The sequence below is a fragment of the Hemitrygon akajei genome, chromosome 31 (assembly GCF_048418815.1).
Source record: "Hemitrygon akajei chromosome 31, sHemAka1.3, whole genome shotgun sequence".
NCBI classification, from domain to species: Eukaryota; Metazoa; Chordata; class Chondrichthyes; order Myliobatiformes; family Dasyatidae; genus Hemitrygon; species Hemitrygon akajei.
The window spans coordinates 14029816-14048807 of NC_133154.1; the positions used below are offsets into that span (position 1 = coordinate 14029816).

The 18992-nt window shown below is 45.5% G+C and overlaps 1 protein-coding gene and 1 long non-coding RNA gene across 2 annotated transcripts in view; one reads left to right on the forward strand and one right to left on the reverse strand.

The window, feature by feature from the left end:
• Window positions 1-8745, reverse strand: part of tefa (TEF transcription factor, PAR bZIP family member a) — a 32326-nt gene extending 23581 nt beyond the window's left edge. The window contains exon 1 of the mRNA XM_073033605.1: window positions 8500-8745. Within this exon, the coding sequence (XP_072889706.1) occupies window positions 8500-8620 (121 nt within the window). The 5' untranslated portion in view covers window positions 8621-8745. The remainder of the gene's footprint in view (window positions 1-8499) is intronic.
• A 438-nt stretch (window positions 8746-9183) lies between these two features.
• LOC140719442 (uncharacterized) lies at window positions 9184-12274 on the forward strand. Its single transcript, XR_012096910.1, has 2 exons — window positions 9184-10001; window positions 10673-12274. It is a non-coding gene; the product is annotated as an uncharacterized lncRNA (long non-coding RNA).
• The last annotated feature ends 6718 nt before the right edge of the window (window positions 12275-18992 follow it).

Sequence of the window (18992 nt, forward strand, 5' to 3'; positions counted from 1 at the left end):
GTGGTGTCACAATAACAACCTTGCACTCGACTGTCAGTAAGGCTAAGGAACCGATTGTGGACTTCAGGAAGGGGAACACACACCAGACATCGTTGAGGGGTCAGCGGTGGAAAGCGTGAGCAGCTTCAAGTCCCTGGGTGTCAACATCGCAGAAGATCTACCCTCAGATGGACAAGTTGATGCCATCACAAAGACAAGCCATCATCTTCATTCGGTGTTTGAGGAGATTTGATATTCACTGAGGTTTCTAGCAAATCTCTACAGATGTACAGAGGAGAGCACTATGACTGGTTGGAAGCTCTAATGTACAGGATTGAAGGAAGCTGCAGAGACTTGACCAGCTCCATTAGATAGATAGATAGATAGATAGATAGATACTTTATTCATCCCCATGGGGAAATTCAACTTTTTTTCCAATGTCCCATACACTTGTTGTAGCAAAACTAATTACATACAATACTTAACTCAGTAAAAAATATGATATGCATCTAAATCACTATCTCAAAAAGCATTAATAATAGCTTTTAAAAAGTTCTTAAGTCCTGGCGGTAGAATTGTAAAGCCTAATGGCATAGGGGAGTATTGACCTCTTCATCCTGTCTGAGGAGCATTGCATCGATAGTAACCTGTCGCTGAAACTGCTTCTCTGTCTCTGGATGGTGCTATGTAGAGGATGTTCAGAGTTATCCATAATTGACCGTAGCCTACTCAGCGCCCTTCGCTCAGCTACCGATGTTAAACTCTCCAGTACTTTGCCCACGACAGAGCCCGCCTTCCTTACCAGCTTATTAAGACGTGAGGCGTCCCTCTTCTTAATGCTTCCTCCCCAACACACCACCACAAAGAAGAGGGCGCTCTCCACAACTGACCTATAGAACATCTTCAGCATCTCACTACAGACATTGAATGACGCCAACCTTCTAAGGAAGTACAGTCGACTCTGTGCCTTCCTGCACAAGGCATCTGTGTTGGCAGTCCAGTCTAGCTTCTCGTCTAACTGTACTCCCAGATACTTGTAGGTCTTAACCTGCTCCACACATTCTCCATTAATGATCACTGGCTCCATATGAGGCCTAGATCTCCTAAAGTCCACCACCATCTCCTTGGTCTTGGTGATATTGAGACGCAGGTAGTTTGAGTTGCACCATATCACAAAGTCCTGTATCAGTTTCCTATACTTCTCCTCCTGTCCGTTCCTGACACACCCCACTATGGCCGTGTCATCAGCGAACTTCTGCACATGGCAGGACTCCGAGTTATATTGGAAGTCTGATGTGTACAGGGTGAACAGGACCGGAGGTAATGGGGGAGGTAATTCAGGAGGGAGAGGCGGACGTCACAGCCCAAGTTGGGCCAGTCTATTCAATGCTCGGAAAATGTACTTCACACCCCTCATCAGCCAAGCGTCCTCCTCTCCATGCAATACAGAGCTCACCAATTCGCAAGGCCTCTCCTATCTTGCATCAAAAACTGAGAACTGACTCAACCAAATAAACACGGTCCTACTGCGCACTGCCAGACTGGGCTGAGGAACCTCTGACGAGATTGCTAACAGGGCTGCTCAGTCACTGCCTACCACTGCGAGCGTTAGCATCACGCGTTGCACCAAGTTCAAGAAATAATGTTTTTTTTAAACACGATCTCTCGCAGAGCCCCAGTGAGAAACCCTGCTCTGGAGACTGTTTTGCCTGAAAATCCCAAGAGATCAGCAGTTTCTGAGATACTCAATCCACCCCATCTGGCACCAAGGTCAAAGTCACTTCTTCCCTATTCTGATGTTTGGTCTGAACAATACTGAACCCTCTGACCATGTCTGCATACTTTTATGCATTCGGTTGCTGTCACATGATTGGTTGATTAGATAACTGCATTAATGAACAAGTGTGCGGGGGGGGGGGGGGTACCTAATAAAATGGCCGCTGAGTGCATGTTGCATGGAGCAGTGAGGGAGATGGCTGGGGTTATGTCTCCCCTGACTATGACATTGTGGCATTGTTTCCACTTTCTGGGAAGTTGCTCTTTCCATCAACCCCAGCTTCTGTCTTCTCATTGTTGGTATCGGTTTATTAGTATCGGAAGCAGTACCGCAGCACAAAAGCCAGGACCAACAGGCTCCGGGACAGCTTCTTCCACCGGGCCATCAGACTGATGAACTCACACTGATTTGAGTGTACTCTATGTTACATTGACTGTTCTATTTATTATAGATTATTATAAACTACTATGATTGCATTTAGATGGAGATGTAATGTGAAGATTTTAACTCCTCATGTATGTGAAGGATGTTAAGAAATAAAGTCAATTCAGTCCAATATTGGTTTACTATTGTCACATGTACCCAGATACAGTGAAAAGCTTGTCCTGCATACTGTTACACAAGTCAAATACGGGAAGATGATAACAAGTCAGAATAAAGTGTAAAAGCTACCAAAAAAGTGCAGTGCTGGTAAATGATAAAGTGCAAGATCATAACTGTTAGCCTGAGGGTCCATCTTATTGAACAAGAGGTCCACTCAAGAGCTTGATAACAGTGGGACAGAAGCTCTCTTTGAGCCTTTCAGGCCTTTGAATCTTCCACCTGATGGGAGGGGATATGAGAGACTATCCCGGGGGGAGGGGGTCTTTGATTATGCTGGTTGCTTTACTGAGGCAGAAGTGTAGACAGAGTCCATGGAGGGGAGGCTGGCTCCTGCGATGTGCTGATCCGTGACCACAACTCTTCAAAGTTTCTAGTGGTCACATGCAGAGCAGTTGCCATGCCAAGCTGTTACTATGTCTACTATGGTGCAGCGGTAAAAATTGTTAAATGTCCACGGAGACGGGCCGAATTTCTTTAGCCTCCCGAGGAAGTCGAGGCATTGGTGAGGTTTCTTGACCGTGGCATCAACGTGGTTAACGTGGTTGGACCAGGAGAGGCTGCTGGCGATGGGACCCCCTCAACCTCGACACAGTTGATTTAACCATATAACCATATAACAATTACAGCGCGGAAACAGGTCGTCTCGGCCCTTCTAGTCCGTGCCGAATGCTGATTTAGACAGGTGGATGTGCACTGCCCCCTTTCTGAAGGTACCGACCAGCTCTTCTGTTTTGTGGGGACACCATGTCACTAAGCTCTCTATTACAGCGTGTCGTGGTAAAGTGGTGAGGAAGTTCCCTTTCCTCACTCACCACAGCCTGCAGAACCATACTGTGAATAGCAGTGTCTGATCTTGCCCTGGGTTTGCTCATTTCCTTTTGCAGCTGCCAGAACCCATTAGTTTCATCAGCTCCCTCTTCTTTTTTTAAAAGAGATACAGGCTGCACTGAAATCACTTCAAGTTAGCAAATAATCACAGGATAAGCCAGTACACAGCATGACTAATTCTGGGAAATCAACAAAATTATATTAGCAAAATCACAGAACAAACCTGGCCATTCAACATTGGCTGAAGTTGAGTGAGCAATTTGAAGTTTCTGGGTGTCAACATCTCTGAGGACACAACATACCAATGCAGCTATACAGAAGGCAAGACAGCGGCGACATTTCATTAGGAGTTTGAAGAGATTCGATTTGTCAACTAAAATACTCCAAAAACTTCTACAGATGTACCATGGAGAGTATTCTGACTGGGTATATCACCTATGGGCCGGGGGGGCTACTACAAAAAATTGCAGTAAGTTGCAAAAAAATGGTAAAATTAGTCAGCTCCATCATGGGTGCTTTAGCCAGCTAGTAGTGTAGCGTCATCACCACCATACTTCCGAGGTGAATGGTCCCTGGTTTGAATCCGGCCGGCTCCTTTCAGGCTTTCTATCTGTGCTGGGTTGAGTGTTGAGCTAGCAACTCGGCCTCATAAAAAACAGACAAGTTGCGCCACAAGGCGGGAAAAGGAACGACAACAATCAGGGGTACCGGCCTCTGTAGTATCCAAGACAACTTCAAGGAGCTGAGAGTTAGGAAGGCAGCATCCATCATTAAGGACCCCCATGACTCAGGACATGCCCTCTTCTTATTGTTACTGTCGGGAAGGAGGTACAGGAGCCTGAAGACACACACTCAGTGATTCAGGAGCAGTTTCTTCCCCTCTGCCATCTGATTTCTGAATGGACTCTGAAGCCATGAACACCATCTCACTACTTTTTCATTTTGGCAACACGAGAGAATCTGCAGATGCTGGAAATAAATAAAAACACAAAATGCTGGCAGAACTCAGCAGGCCAGACAGCATCTATGGGAGGAGGTAGTGACGACGTTTCGGGCCGAAACCCTTCATCAGGAGTGAAGTAACATGGGATGGTCGAGGGGGGATAAGAAGTGGGGGGAGGGATAAAGTAGAGAGCTGGGAAGAGATAGGCTGGAGGGAAATAGGCTAGGGGGAAGGTGGAGAATTATGGGAAATAAAAGAGAAAGAAAGGTAGGGCTGGGGGGAGATTATAGTGAGGGGGGGGAAAGAGAGAGAAAGAGAACCAGACTAAAATTATAGATATGAATGGGGTAAGGGGGGCAGGGGTATCAACGGAGGTCTGTGAGTTGAATGTTCATGCCGGCAGGTAGGAGACTACCTAGGTGGGAGATAAGGTATTGCTCCATCGACCTGCGTATGGCGTCATCTTGATGGTAGAGGAGGCCATGGACAGACATATTGGAGTAGGAGTGGTCTGTGGAATTGAAGTGTGTGGCCACAGGGAGATCCCGCCACTGCTGGAGGACTGAGCGCCGGTGTTCGGCAGAACGGTCTCCCAGTCTGTGGCGGGTCTCCACAACGTATTAATGGCTACACATCTACCGTCAAGATGAGGCCACACGCAGGTCGATGGAGCAATACCTTATCTCCCGCCTAGGTAACCTCCTACCTGCCGGCATGAACATTCAACTCACAGACCTCCATTGATACCCCTGCCCCCCCCCTTACCCCATCCCTATCTATAATTTTAGTCTGGTTCTCTTTCTCTCTCTTTTCCCCCCTCAATATAATCTCCCCCCAGCCCTACCTTTCTTTCTCTTTTATTTCCCATAATTCTCCACCTTCCCCCTAGACCATTTCCCTCCAGCCTATCACTTCCCAGCTCTCTACTTCATCCCTCCCCCCACTTCTTATCCCCCCCTCGACCATCCCATGTTACTTCACTCCTGATGAAGGGTTTCGGCCCGAAACGTCGTCACTACCTCCTCCCATAGATGCTGTCTGACCTGCTGAGTTCTGCCAGCATTTTGTGTTTTCACTTTTTCATTTTGTGGTTTTTTTTGCATTACTTGTTTTAACTTAGTTATTTGATAGACGTATAGATACTTAATGTAATTTATCATGTACTTCATTGAACTGCTGCCATAAAGTTAACAAATTTCACGATATATGCTGCTGATATTAAACCTAATTCTGATTCTGCTTTTAAAACAGAAGTCTGGTTAACAGTGCCTCTGCAACCAATTCCCTATTCTATTCCAGGCTCCCAGATTTTAAAATAATTAAAGGGATATGGGGATATGGTTAGGTCCTTCATGTCTTCCCCATTCAGTTATAAAATCTTTATTGATCAAAAGTCTGTAAATGTTATCTGGGACTGAGCATTAAGCACAGATTACCACCTAACGTCAGAAATATAGAGGAAGTTATCTTGGTATTATTGTGCCAGCTTATTGTTTACTAGTAATTGGATTAGGATGTACAGAAATCATAGTTTAATTGGCCATTAAGTCCCTTGAGCTTGCTTTACCATTCAATATAACAACAGCCGATCTTGTTAAAGAGCAATAAACAATCTACTGATAGAACTCAGTAGGTCGAGCTGCATCTGTGGGAGGAAAGGGATAGTGGACATTTGGGGTCAAAACTCTGCATAAGGACACAAATTTGTTTTTTCGCACAGAAGCTGCTTGACCTACTAAGTTCCTCCCGCAGATCATTTGCCGCTCCATCATCTGCATTCTCCTGTGTCCTTACTGTCATAGAGTCATCAGGCCCTTCAGCCCAATGTATCCATGCTGACCACAAAGCCACGCAGACCCTTCAGCCCAGCGTATCTCTGCTTGGCCATAATCCCATTTCCCAACTGGTTGCATCACCATCTGCTACGGAGGGGCCAATGCACAGGATCGGAAAAAGCTGCAGAGGGTTGTAGAGTCAGCCAGTTCCAACAAGTTCAAAGTTCGAATTAAATTTATTATCAAAGTACGTATATGTCACCATCTACTACCTGAGGTTCACTTTCTTGCAGGCATTCACAATGGGACAAAGTAATACAATAGAATAATTTTAAAAACTACACACAAAAACTGACAAGCAAACCGAAGTGGAAAAGAAGACAAACTGCAAACACAAAAGGAGTTAAGTTTAAGTTTCATGGGCACTAGCCTCCCCACCATCGAGGACATCTTCAAAAGGCGACACCTCATAAAGCCATCCTTAAGGACCCCGCCACCCAGGACGTGCCCTTGTTCTCATTGCTGCCACCAGGGAGGGGGTACAGGAACCAGAAAACACACACACTCAACGTCTTAGAAACAGCTTCGATCCTGCCATACATTATTACATCAAGGTAGTTAGAAAGCACAATGGAACAGGATTCACAAGCAAGGTCTAAACACAGATTATCTGATCACTCCTCATAGCTCCAATCCAGGAAATGTCCTGCCGAATCTCCTCCACACAACCACTAGCACCATTGTAACTTTCCTTTAGTCTGGCAACCAGTACTGCACACAGTACTGTAACCATGGCTTAATGCCGGGGGTCCCAGCCTGGGGCCCATGATTAATAGTAGGGGTCCATGGCATAAAAAATGGTTGGAAACCTCTCAATTAATGAGTGAATTGTATTGTGGCTCCAGAACTCCTCGCCCTTCTATTTTAAACCCCAGCTGATAAAGGGAAGTATCCCATACGCCCTTTCCCACTGTTTCTATTTTTCACTGTATTTACTTTAGCTACTGTTGTCAGGGATTGTTGTGCATGTAACATCAAAGTCCTTCTGTTCCCCAGTACTTCCTCTGATTCTGTTCGTATTCTACACCAATGTGTGCGTTGTGTCCAATCAGTTCAAAGTAGATTAATTATCACAGTACGCATACAGAATGCAACTCTTAAGTTCATCCTCCCGCGAAACAAAAACAAAGAAACACCGTGGAATCCGTTTAAGAAAATATGAAGCACCCAACGCATGGGAAAAAAAGAACAAATTGTGCACCACCTCACATTTTTTTTCAGCATTAAACTGCACCTGCCATTGCTCTGCCCATGACGCTAACTCATCGATACCACCACATGCAACACCATCAACTTCCGTGGTCATCTGCAAACTTACTAATCATTAGCTTCAATCATATCACATTTCTGATTCAACTCCTCTATCTCCTATAACCTCAATAACCCATGACTCCCGTCAAAATTCCACCTTAAGTCTTGAATACAAGGCTTCATTTTACAGTACTTAAGACAGGAACCCCCTTTGGATTTAAAATCCTACAAGGTTGCGGGGACTGAAACTGAAAAGCCGGGTCTTGATCGTTCTTTTCGGCCAGTGATGGCCAAGGGGCCGGGCGTCTGTTTTTCTCTCTGGGCCATGCACTTCACTGGTCAGTTAACCTACCCTACATTCGCAACGCCCACAGGCATCTTGAAATCCTTGTGATGGCCACCACCCGGCCCCTCTCCCCCGACCGCAACCGGCTCATCGCAAGCACTGCCGAGCAGGAGACTCGGAGGCCAGGGCGGGGACCATCAGGCTTGGTTAGACCCAGCTGGGCGCAGGAGATCCGAAGATGTTGACGGCGCTGGGTTAGTGGAAGGGCTAGGTCCCGGAAAGGAGGGGAGGCGAGGGGGGTATATGATTTCGGGATGCCAACAGCGCTAAGACCCGGCGGACAACGGTTGGTCTTGGGTTGCGGGTGGAACTAGGACGTTGTGGGGGGGGGGTGGCTGATCTTGGGGTACGAGAACCCCAAGATGAACTGGGGTACGAGTGGCAAGTGAACCCAGTGAGGAACGGATGGTCTTGGGTTGCATGTGGCAAGAGAACCCGGTGGAGGGGAGGGGAGGGGGGGCAGATGAAACTAGGGATCGGGTGGGGAGATGCAGGTGGCACTCGGATCAGGCGACCGGGGGTGGGAGGGTGGTTGATGAGGGGGGGAGGGGGTGCGGGAGGCGCTAGGACCCGCCGGGATGAGTGGGAGGGCACTAGGACCCGGTGAAGGCATGGTGATTATATATATTTTTTTGAAAACCCCAAGAGATTCTGCAGATGCGGGGGATCCAGAGTCACACAGACATAGCCGGGAGGCACTCAGCAAGTCAGGCAGCATCTATGGAGAAAGACAAACAGCCGACGGACGGTTCGCGCCCAGAGGAGGTTCTCGCCGCGGAACGCCGACCGTTCGTCCCCCCTCCACCGGGAAGGGCGGCAGCGGGAATGCGGGCGGCGCCCGCCAGGAGCCGGCGGGGAAATGGTCCGAGGGCAAGAGCGCAGGGGGACCCGGCGGAGGTCGGCACACCGGGCCTTGTTTTGAAGCGTGTCCCCTTACCCTCATTATCCAGCAGTTGCTGAGGCGGGTTCGCGATCAGAGTCTTTAAAACCACCGGCCACGAGGATAAAACTGCCGAGTCACAACGGGGCTCCGTCACCTGTGGACTCTTTCGGTGCATTTTGTTTTTTAAGATTAAAATTTAATTATCTCTGTGAGGGATTGGAAACTGTCACCACAGATCGCCTATATTTCGCATCAGTTTCAAGGCACGGCTCTTCATATTCATCAGAACGCAGCAAAGCGCAGAGCGTCATTGGTCCTTTGGGATATATTAACATAATTTATTACGTCAACGTGGTCGCGTTCTCCGCTATTAGCATTGATTATCATAATATATTCCGACGTCGGACGCGAAGCGAGCGAGCGTCTGACGCGCGTTTCCTTAACACCCGGTGTCGGTGTTGATTGAAGTGAAAGGGGAGAGCGTTCGGGTGGTTTTATTTTATTTTTTGGCCGGTCCGTTTGAATATACTTTTATTTCTAAGGGATTTTCCTCTCAGCGGTCGACAATCGACGGAGCGATTCTCTCACACGCGTTACATAACGCTTAATTAGCATAGGCTAGTCAACAGTCGGCCGTGTGGGCGGGGCGAGGGTCACGTGGGGAGGGGGCGGACCAATGGCGCGCCGCGCCGGCGATCTGGGTCAGGCGCCGGCGCACGTGTCCCCCGCAGCATGTGCCTGTCGCAACTTAACCTAGATTGGGTGATTGACAGCGGCGTGCGCAAAGCAGGAGTTTTATAGGGACAAGTCCCAATTGTTATATAAAAAAACAAAACTGCGCCATTTGCAGATGGAGCAGCGGACTCAGCTCTACGTACAGCATGGCAATTCCCTCCCCACCACTGAAAATATCAGTAGCTACAATGAGGGCAGGCGACATCAATTATCAAAGATTTCTCTCATAAGGGACTTGACATCTTCTAGCACTATCTTGTGGCAGGAAGTACAGTGGCCTGAAGTCTCACGCAACCTTTTTTGCACAAACCAGCAAAGCCGTTGCAGCAGCTATCTCATTTAGCCACTTGCACCACAATAGATTTTTTATTTATTGAGATAGAGCACGGATTGAAGAGCCATTCTGTGCCACCCAGAAACACCCTGATTTAATCCTAGCCAGATCATGGGACAGTGTTGGCGCGTGGCCAAGGCGTTGGTCTAGTGATCTGAAGGTCGCTAGTTTGAGCCCCAGCTGAGGCACTGTGTTGTGTCCTTGAGCAAGGCACTTAACCACACATTGCTCTGCGACGACACCGGTGCCAAGCTGTATTGGCCTAGTGCCCTTCCCTTGGACAACATTGGAGGTGTGGAGAGGGGAGACTTGCAGCTTGGGCAACTGCCGGTCTCCCACACAACCCTGCCCAGGCCTCAGTCAACGTCGAAATCGATGGACAGCCAAAGAAGAAGTATCACAGGACAATTTACAATAACTAATTAACCTACCAACCGGTAGGACTGTGGAGGAAACCAGAGCACCCAGAGGAAACCTGCAGTCACAGGCAAGTTCCTTACAGGCAGCGGCGAGAATTGAACCCCATTCACTAGAACTGTAAAGCATTGCACTAACCGCTACGGTATCCTGCTGCCCCCACAGTAATTCTGCTTTTTCTTGTAAAAATTGTGCATAATTTATGACTTTCTTATGAATATTGCATATTTGATGCAATTTTAATTTGATTCTGTTGCAAGTAAGTTCTCTCTGCAGCCGTGGATATATGTACTTGTTCATATGACAAACTTGACTTTGGCTTTTATTTCTAAACTGGAGTAACAAGACTGCAGATGCTGGAATTTGGAGTGGAAAAAAAAACCAGATGACTGGAGCTACTCTATGGTGGGGGTGGGGATGGTCCAAGTCAGAGAGTTGACCTAAGTTGAGGCTAAAATTGGCACATGTTTGGCCTACAGAGGAGTTGAAAGTTATGGGCAGCAGGAAAGTAGACCTGAAGCCAAGTATCAGGAGGACTGTGATCTTATTGAATGGTAATAAGTGCTTCTGGAGCATAGTTCTGCTTGTATTTTTTATGATCACACTGATAGGCTTGCCAAGGCATTATATGAGCAGAAAATAGCAGATAGTGGGAGTTGAAGCTCATTATAAGTTATAAACTGTAAGTTTTTACAGTATTTTCTTTCACAACTTTTTTTTCCCCTTTTGACATATTACAAGGAATGGAAAGAAAGCAGACTGGGGACCTGGCCGTGCACTAAGACTTGTGCTGCCCAACTGGCTGGTGCATTCAGTGAGATCTTTAACCTCTCGCTTCAGCAGTGTGGGGTACGCAATGCTTCGAGCAGGCTTCAGTCATATCGGTGCCCAAGCAGACAGTGGTGATCTGCCTCAATGACTATCGCCCAGTTGCACTTACGTCCACGGTGAAGAAGATTTTTGAGAGGTTGGCGATGAAATATATCAGCTCCTGCCCAAGAGGTGATTTGGATCTGCTCCAATTTGCCCACTGGAGCAACTGGTCTACAGCAGAAGCCATCTCATTGGCTCTTCACACAACCCCGGAACATCTGGACATCAAAGGTGCAAAGCATCAGGATGCACGTCATCGATTACAGCTCAACATTTAATACCATCATCCCCTCAAAACAGATCAATAAGCTCCAAGACCTTAGCCTGAATACCCCCTTGTGCAATTGGATCCTGGATTTCTGCACTTGTAGGCCCCAGTCAGTTCGGATTAGCAAAATCATCTCCTCCGTGATCTCCATCAGCACAGGAGCACCACGGGGATGTGTGCTTAGCCCCCTGCTCTACTCGCTTTACACTTATAACCGTGTGGCTAAGTACAGCTCCGACACCATATACAAGTTTGCTGATGACATCACTGTTGTGGGCCATATTAAAAGCTGGTGATGAATCAGGAAGATTGAAAGTTTGGCTGAGTGGTGTCATAACAACAACCTGTCACTCAGTATCAGCAAGACCAGGGAACGGATTGTAGACTTCAGGAGAGGGAATCCAGAGGTCTGTGAGCCAGTACTTATTAGAGGTGGAGGGGGTCAGCAACTTTAAATTTCTGGTTGTTACTACTTCAGAAGATCTATCCTGGACCCAGCATGTAAATGAAATTGCAAAGAAAGCATAACACCACCTCTACTTCCTTAGGGGTCTGTGGAGATTCGGCATGACATCAAAAACCTTGACAAACTTCTATCGATGTGTAGTGAAGAGTGTATTGACGGGCTGCATTAAGACTTGGTATGGAAACACCAATGCCTTTGTACGGAAAATAATTCATAAAGTAGTGGATTTGGCCCAATACATCATGGGTAAAGCCCTCCCAACCATTGAGCACATCTACATGAACCACTGTTGTCGGAAAGCAGTATCCCTCATCAGAGATCCTCACCACCCAGTCAGTGCTCTTCTCTCGCTGCTGCCATCAGGTAGAAGGTAAAAGAGCCTCAGGACTCGCACCGCCAGGTTCAAGAACAGTTACTACCCCTCAACCATCAGGCACCTGAACAAAAGGGGATAACGACACTAACCTGCCCATCCATTGAGATGTTCCCACTACCAATGATCTAACTGTAAGGACTCTTTAGCTCATTATCTCATGTTCTTGTTATTTATTGCTATTTATTTATATTTGCATTTGCACAGTTTGTTGTCTTCTGCACTCTGCTTGATCTTTCATTGATCCTGTTATAGTTACTATTCTGTAGATTTGCTGAGTATGCCCGCAGGAAAACGAACCTCATGGTTGTATATGGGATCATGTATGTACTCTGATAATAAAATTTACTTTGAACATTTTAATGACAATAGGAGAGCCTCATCTTTGTCTTAAATAGGCAACCACTTACTTTAGATAGTGACAACACCATCCCCCTTCCAGATTCTCCGCAAGGGGAGATGCTTTCTTTACATCTACCCTGTCTGGATCTTCCAGGCTTCAGTCAATCAATTGGTTCATCTCCAACCAATCCAAATGCAGCTTGCCTTCCCTGGACAGTGACATACCTAATATAATCTCACCTTCACCTTCAGTCAGGGAAGTCGAATTAAGGCTCAGCCACGATCTTACTGAATAATGAAACATATTCCTTGGCTAATAGACCCAACTCTTCGTTTCTATTTCTAGTATTTTTACCTATGTTCTCACATCGCTTGAGGCAATAAAAATTCTCGGAAAAGCAGCCTGGATGTTGGATTAGTGGTCTGAAGTTCAAATCCCTCCAGAGCAGCTGTAAACCATGGAAATTAGAATATTAAACAGTACAACTCAGGAACAGGCCCTCTAGCCCACAATATCTGTGCCAAACATGGTGTTAATTTAAATATAAGTAATCTCAGCTGCCTGTATATAGTCTAAATCTCTCCATCCCCAGCCTGCCGAAAGGTCTCTTTTATGTCCCTATCGTCATTCGTTATATAAGATGGAATTGAAAAAAATAAGCTTGCCCGAGTAAGAGTATTCCTGGAGCTACTGGACTGTGTTTTTAGTGAATGCAGAGTTTTTCAACGGTTCAGTTTAATATCTGAGAATGTGTACAGTTTACAACCAGAAATTCTTTCTCTTCACAGACATCCACGAAACAGGAGAAACCCCTCCAAAGAATAAATGACAGAAAAACGCTAGAACCCCGAAGTCCCCCCTCACCCCGCGCCCAAGCAGCAGAAAAATCATAAACCCTACCCTCTCCCCCTCCACTACTTGCTCCAGCAAAATCATCAGCCCCTTCCCCCCCCCGCCACCCACCATTCAAACAATAGCAGAGCCCCCAGAGAGGATGGTGTAGAGTCCATCAAAAAGGAATCTTCGACATCTCACAGGCTCTCTCTCTCACTAATGAGGGAGAGAGAGGTATCGCTCCTGCCACAGCCAGAGCTCGCTGTTCCGACGTTACTATCTGTGGCGTCATTTATTTCGACAGCAGCGCACACCACTGTCTCGATTTCCGATGTCCCGCAACACTTCAGTCGGTGACACCAGCGAGGATTAAAAAGATAGGTAGATGGATAGATACTTTATTGATCCCAAAGCATGATACAGTGTCACAGTAGCATTACAAGTGCACAGATATGAATATTACAAGAGAAATAAGAAAGAATAAAAAATAAGTTACCACAAATAGTCTAACAGGAGGGGGGTGGGGGGGGGTAATCACATCCCTGGTTATAGGTTGACTCATTATAGAGCCTAATGGCTGAGGGTAAGAATGACCTCGTATAGCGCTCTTTGGAGTAGCGCAATTGTCTTAGTCTATTACTAAAAGTGCTCTTTTTAACAGAGGCAGAAACAGAGAATGCTGTAAACTCGCAGGAGCTCAGGCAAAATCTGTGGGAAAGAGAAACAGTTTTCTTTTCTACCTTGATGTGTTTATGGAATGATCTGTCAGTATGGTACACAAAAACAAAAGTTTTCCCCTATATCTTGGTCCACGTGATGAAGTCTGCAGAGAGTTGTGGACTCAGCCACGGACACATCTTTCCCCGCCACTGGCGATAACCAGGTGAAGGAAGCCTCTATCATCGCGAACCCCACCATCGGCGCCATGCCAAATTCATTGGGTGTGAGGTACAGAAGCCTGAAGTCCCACAACTCCAGCTCAAGTCCCATCAACCATTCAGCTCTTGAACTAACCTTAATTATTACTTCTGCACGGCAACACCGTGACCACCTTGCACGACAATGGTCCTGCCGAAGGGTCTCAGCCCTGTACTTTTTTCCATAGATGCTGCCTGGCCTGCTGAGTTCCACCAGCATTTCGTGTGTGTGTGTGTGTGCATGTGCATGTGCGTGTGTGTTTTGAATAGACTTCCTTGTCTTCTAATTACATTAGTAAAAAATTGTGTACAATTTATGCTTAATTCATGTTTTTCTTGTGTGTCTGAATCTATGTGCCTGTAAGTAAGTTTTTTCTTTGCACCAATGCATAGATGTGCTTGTGCTTATAACAATAAACTTTGACTGGTCATCAGAAATAGGGACTACGATTTTCAATCACTGTTCTTAAATCCTCCACTTTACCTTACTGGGTGTGACCTGTAACTCACCGCAATACGAAATCGACTTCTTAAATATCCCCTGAAATAGCCTAGCGAGTCACCAGTCAGCAGAATTAAGAACGTGTGATAAGTACTAATCTTGTTGGTAGCTCCCACATCCTGAGAAAATGAATTAATAATAATTAAACAATAAATACGTGACTTGCTTTTAATTGGCTCTCCTGTTTAAGTGCAATCAGCGATAGACAGTACATCCTGGTGTTGCTAGTGGCATCCACATGCAGTGAAAGATCAAATGTTAAAAGATCTCAACTGTAAAAAGATCCTGAATCTCATATCCAGAGCTCCTCCCTGCTGTTACAGTTGATTGTGGACTTCAGAAAGGGTAAGACAAGGGAACACACACCAGTCCTCATAGAGGGACCACAAGTGGAAAGAGTGAGCAATTTCAAGTTCCTGCGTGTCAACATCTCTAAGGATCTACCCTGGGTCCAACGTATCGATACAGTTACAAAGAAGGCATCCTAACTTCATTAGGAGTTTGAGGAGAATTGGTATGTTACCAGAGACCCTCGCAAATTTCTGCAGATGGAGAATTCTAACTGGCTGCATCATCTGGTGGGCACTACACAGGATCGAAATAAGCTGCAAAAAGTTGTAAACTCAGTCAGCTCCATCATGGGCCTCCCGAGCGTTCAGAACATCTTCGAGGAACGATGCCTCAAAAAAAAAGTCATCCATCATTAGGGAAACCCATCATCTAGGTCATGCCTTCTCATTACTACTATCAGGAAGGAGGTGCAGAAGCCCGAAGGCAACACTCAGCGATTCAGGAACAGCTTCTTCCTCTCTGCCGTCAGATTTCTGAATGGACATTGAACCCATAAACAGTACCTTGCTACTTTCTTTTCTCTTTTTGCACTACTTATTTAATTTAACTTTATACATATGTACACACCTATTACTCTAGTATGATTATGTATTGAATGTACTGCTGCTGTATAACAACAAATTTCACAACATATGCCAGTGATCTTAAACCCAGTCCTGATTGTGAAAAGAAAATGCCAAAGGGAAGCAGATTTTTAAACAAAAATTCAGCAAGTTGCTTTGATCCAGTTTGAAATGTAATAAGAAACAGATTCACGGTAATTTTCAGCAGGAAATGAAAAGAAAATATTTACAGGGACTCTGGGTTAAAAGAGTTGAAGTCAGATCAATGTTTATCTTTTTCAGATAACTGTTCCATGAACCTATAATGTTGGAAAGTCTATAGCTATTGTATTCTTCAGGTTGAGATAGACTACATAAATTCTTGGGATTATTTTCCAGGGTGAACTAAAATTTCAACATGTAAACTGTACCAATCAGAAAGAGAACCTTTGCCACCTTGACCAATGTCTAATGTCTCCTTTAACCTTCACTTCCATCTCTATAAACATCAATTAGTTCAAATTCGATCCATTATTACTTGCCCATCAGTATATTTCTTTTAGTTATACTAGCAAACCTGCTTTCCTTAATGTCTTGTAATTAAAATTGTCAAGTCCCCTCTCAGAATCTGTACAGTCTTTTGCAGATTTGATTCACTCCTATATCATTCAATCAATCCACACATGTCTCCTGTGCGCTCCATACTATTATTTAACACTTTAAACTTCACCATCTCAAACTGAGGGAACCTAATTATATAATTAATCTTCCTGATCTTTTCAGGTTGACCTAAACGGTCATCGTGTTGATAATGTGCTGGTGCTGGCCTCCATTGGTCAGAGCTGACCGTGGATATTGTGTCCTAGCTGTCTAGATACACAAGCCTGGGCAGTACAATATAGAGAGCAAGCTGTTGCCCATGTAGCAGGCTCCCCCTCTCCATGCATCTGATGAAACCAAAGCAACGGCAGAGACCGATACAGTTTGGCACCAGCAGCGTTGCAAGAGTTGCCAGTCAGCGTTGAACTGAACATAGGACTGCCTTAGGGACTCCAGCTCTGGATTTTACTCTCAGGGTTTACTCTCAAAGCCTTCCCCATGAGTGGGACAGCAGCAAGGCAGCAGAGGTTTGAGATCAGAGTTTTCCTTCTCCTAAACAAGCTGCCAACCACAACTGACAAGCCCCATCTGCCCAAAGTGACTAGTTTTAAGGCACCAGTAACCCCGCCGTTGCCTCTTCTCCTGTCAGTAGAAACGGTTCCGCCAGGCATAGCAGCTAAGCCACACATGAAGGCCAGGATGTGTTGATAAAGGATTGACATGAAGGCCAAGGTGCTTCATATGAACGGTATCAAACAAAATTTGGTACTGAACCATGTTGGGAACAACTGTGCTGAGAAATGGCAGGTGGAGTTCAATTCAGCACCACATTAGGAAATATGAGTGAAAGCTTGGTCAGAGGTTTCAATGATCATTCTAGAGCAGAGAGCTAGAAAGGCTTGTAGAGTTTAGGGCTTAGGAAGTTGAGAGCATAGCTAATAATGGACGGAGAACTTCTACATTTGACTTAACCCAAGTTGGTACACGTTCTGCAAACTATTGGAGGGAATTCTTAGAGACAGGATTTGAGCATTTGGGGAAGCAGCGTCTGATTAGGGATAGTCAGCATGGCTTTGCACACGAGCCTGATTGATGTTTTCGAGGAAGTAACAAAAAACACATTGATGAAGGTACAGCAGTGGATGTGGCGTGTTTGGATCTTAGTAAGGTGCAGGTTCATCTGAAAGTCAGAAGGCATGGGATACAGGGAAAACTGTGTGGATTTGGAATTGGCTTGGCCACACAAGCCAGAGGGTGATAGTAGATGGATCATATTCTGATTGGAGGTCTGTGACTTGTGGAGTTCTGCAATGATATGTTTGTGAGACAAAAATGCACATATTGTGCTATACTCTTCTATGTTCCACGTTCTAGATTTTATGAATTACAGGTAGTTAGTGGTTGTATCCCAGTCGGCACCACGAGGACACAGTTGTTTTTGATATTATCACTCTATGGAAATTTGTCCTGCTCCTGGCTTCCATATTTCTCTCAGTAACAGCATTTTTAAATGACTGCGTTAGCCATAAGCCATTTTGAAATCCTGATGTTGCTGTAGTCTTCTTACTTGAACTTTGTTCTTTCAGAATTTGCAGGAAGTTCAATCAACTGGAAATTCTAGAAACAGATTACTACTGAAGTACAGCCGTGGCGATTATGACTTAATCAATGAGCAGGGAATCATGATGCGATGTCTAACTGTAAGTGCAGCCAACACTTTAGACCATGGCTTGGTTATACAACCTTCAACGAGTCCCCTCTCCACCTGCTCTAACGCCTTTTCCAGCCATTATTTCCTCATCTATAAGGTTTAGTAGCTTTTCTGAGTTGACACACACTACAGAAGATCATCAAAGTGGAATCATTTAGGCCCAGATAAGAGGCCATTCCGCCCATTGGGTCTGCCACCTCCTAGCAGAATATTCTGTTTCGTTCCTGCACTCAAATGCATATCTAATTCCCCTTGAATATCTTGATTGACTATTTCCACCCTCTTTATGGACAGGTGAATTCCAGATAATAGCCATTGTCTGTGGCAAACAAAAGTTTTGCTTTATAATCCCAGTGTATTTTTTCCTTTCATTCTTGAAGCTCAAATCATGCCAGAGGCTTTTTCCCAGGGCTGAAATGGCTAACATGAGGGGGCATAGTTTTAAGGTGCTTGGAACCAGCAGGTACAGAGGGGAGGTCAGGGGTAAGTTTTTCACACACAGAGTGGTGGGTGTGTGGAATGCATTGTCGGCGATGATGGTGGAAGCGGATACAATAGGGTCTTTTAAGAGACTCTTAGATAGCTTAGACAAATAGAGAGCTATGCAGTAGGGAAATTCTAGGCAGTTTCTAGAATTTCATGGTCAGCACAACATTGTGGGCCGAAGAGCCTGTAATGTGCTGTAGATGTCTACGTTCTATGTTCTGCACGCTAATGGCAACAGTTTCTCTCTGTTCACTTCTCCAGATCTGTCAAATCTCCACCTAATTTTCTCTGTTCCGTACTGAAGATCTCCAGCTCTCTGCTCAAGTAGTGGTCACAGTGAAATCACCATTTCAAGGTTTATGACTTTGCATCAGAACTTTTCTCCAGAATGAATGGCTCACAGAACATGCGGCTCTTTACCCTATATATTGGGGGAAAGCCAGATAAATACCTGAAAGGGAAAGGTGAGATGAGGCAGGGTTGAGTACCATCACTGGCCTGATCAATTGAAGCAGGTCGAGTGTCTCTAAATAGCACAACACAAAGCTGAGCCATAGAGTATGTGGCCATGCTATTCTCCTGTCTTTTGGGATTTCGTGGTGAACAAAGAAAACAGTGGAGCACATCTATAAGTCTGAATGGTTCCATTCTTTTCTCTTCTACCAAGCTTCTATAGATGTGCAGTGGAGAGTGTATTGACTGGCTACATCATGGCCTGGTATGGAATCACCAATGCCCTTGATCGGAAAATCCCACAGAACGTAGTGGATTCGACCCAGTGCATCACAGGAGAAT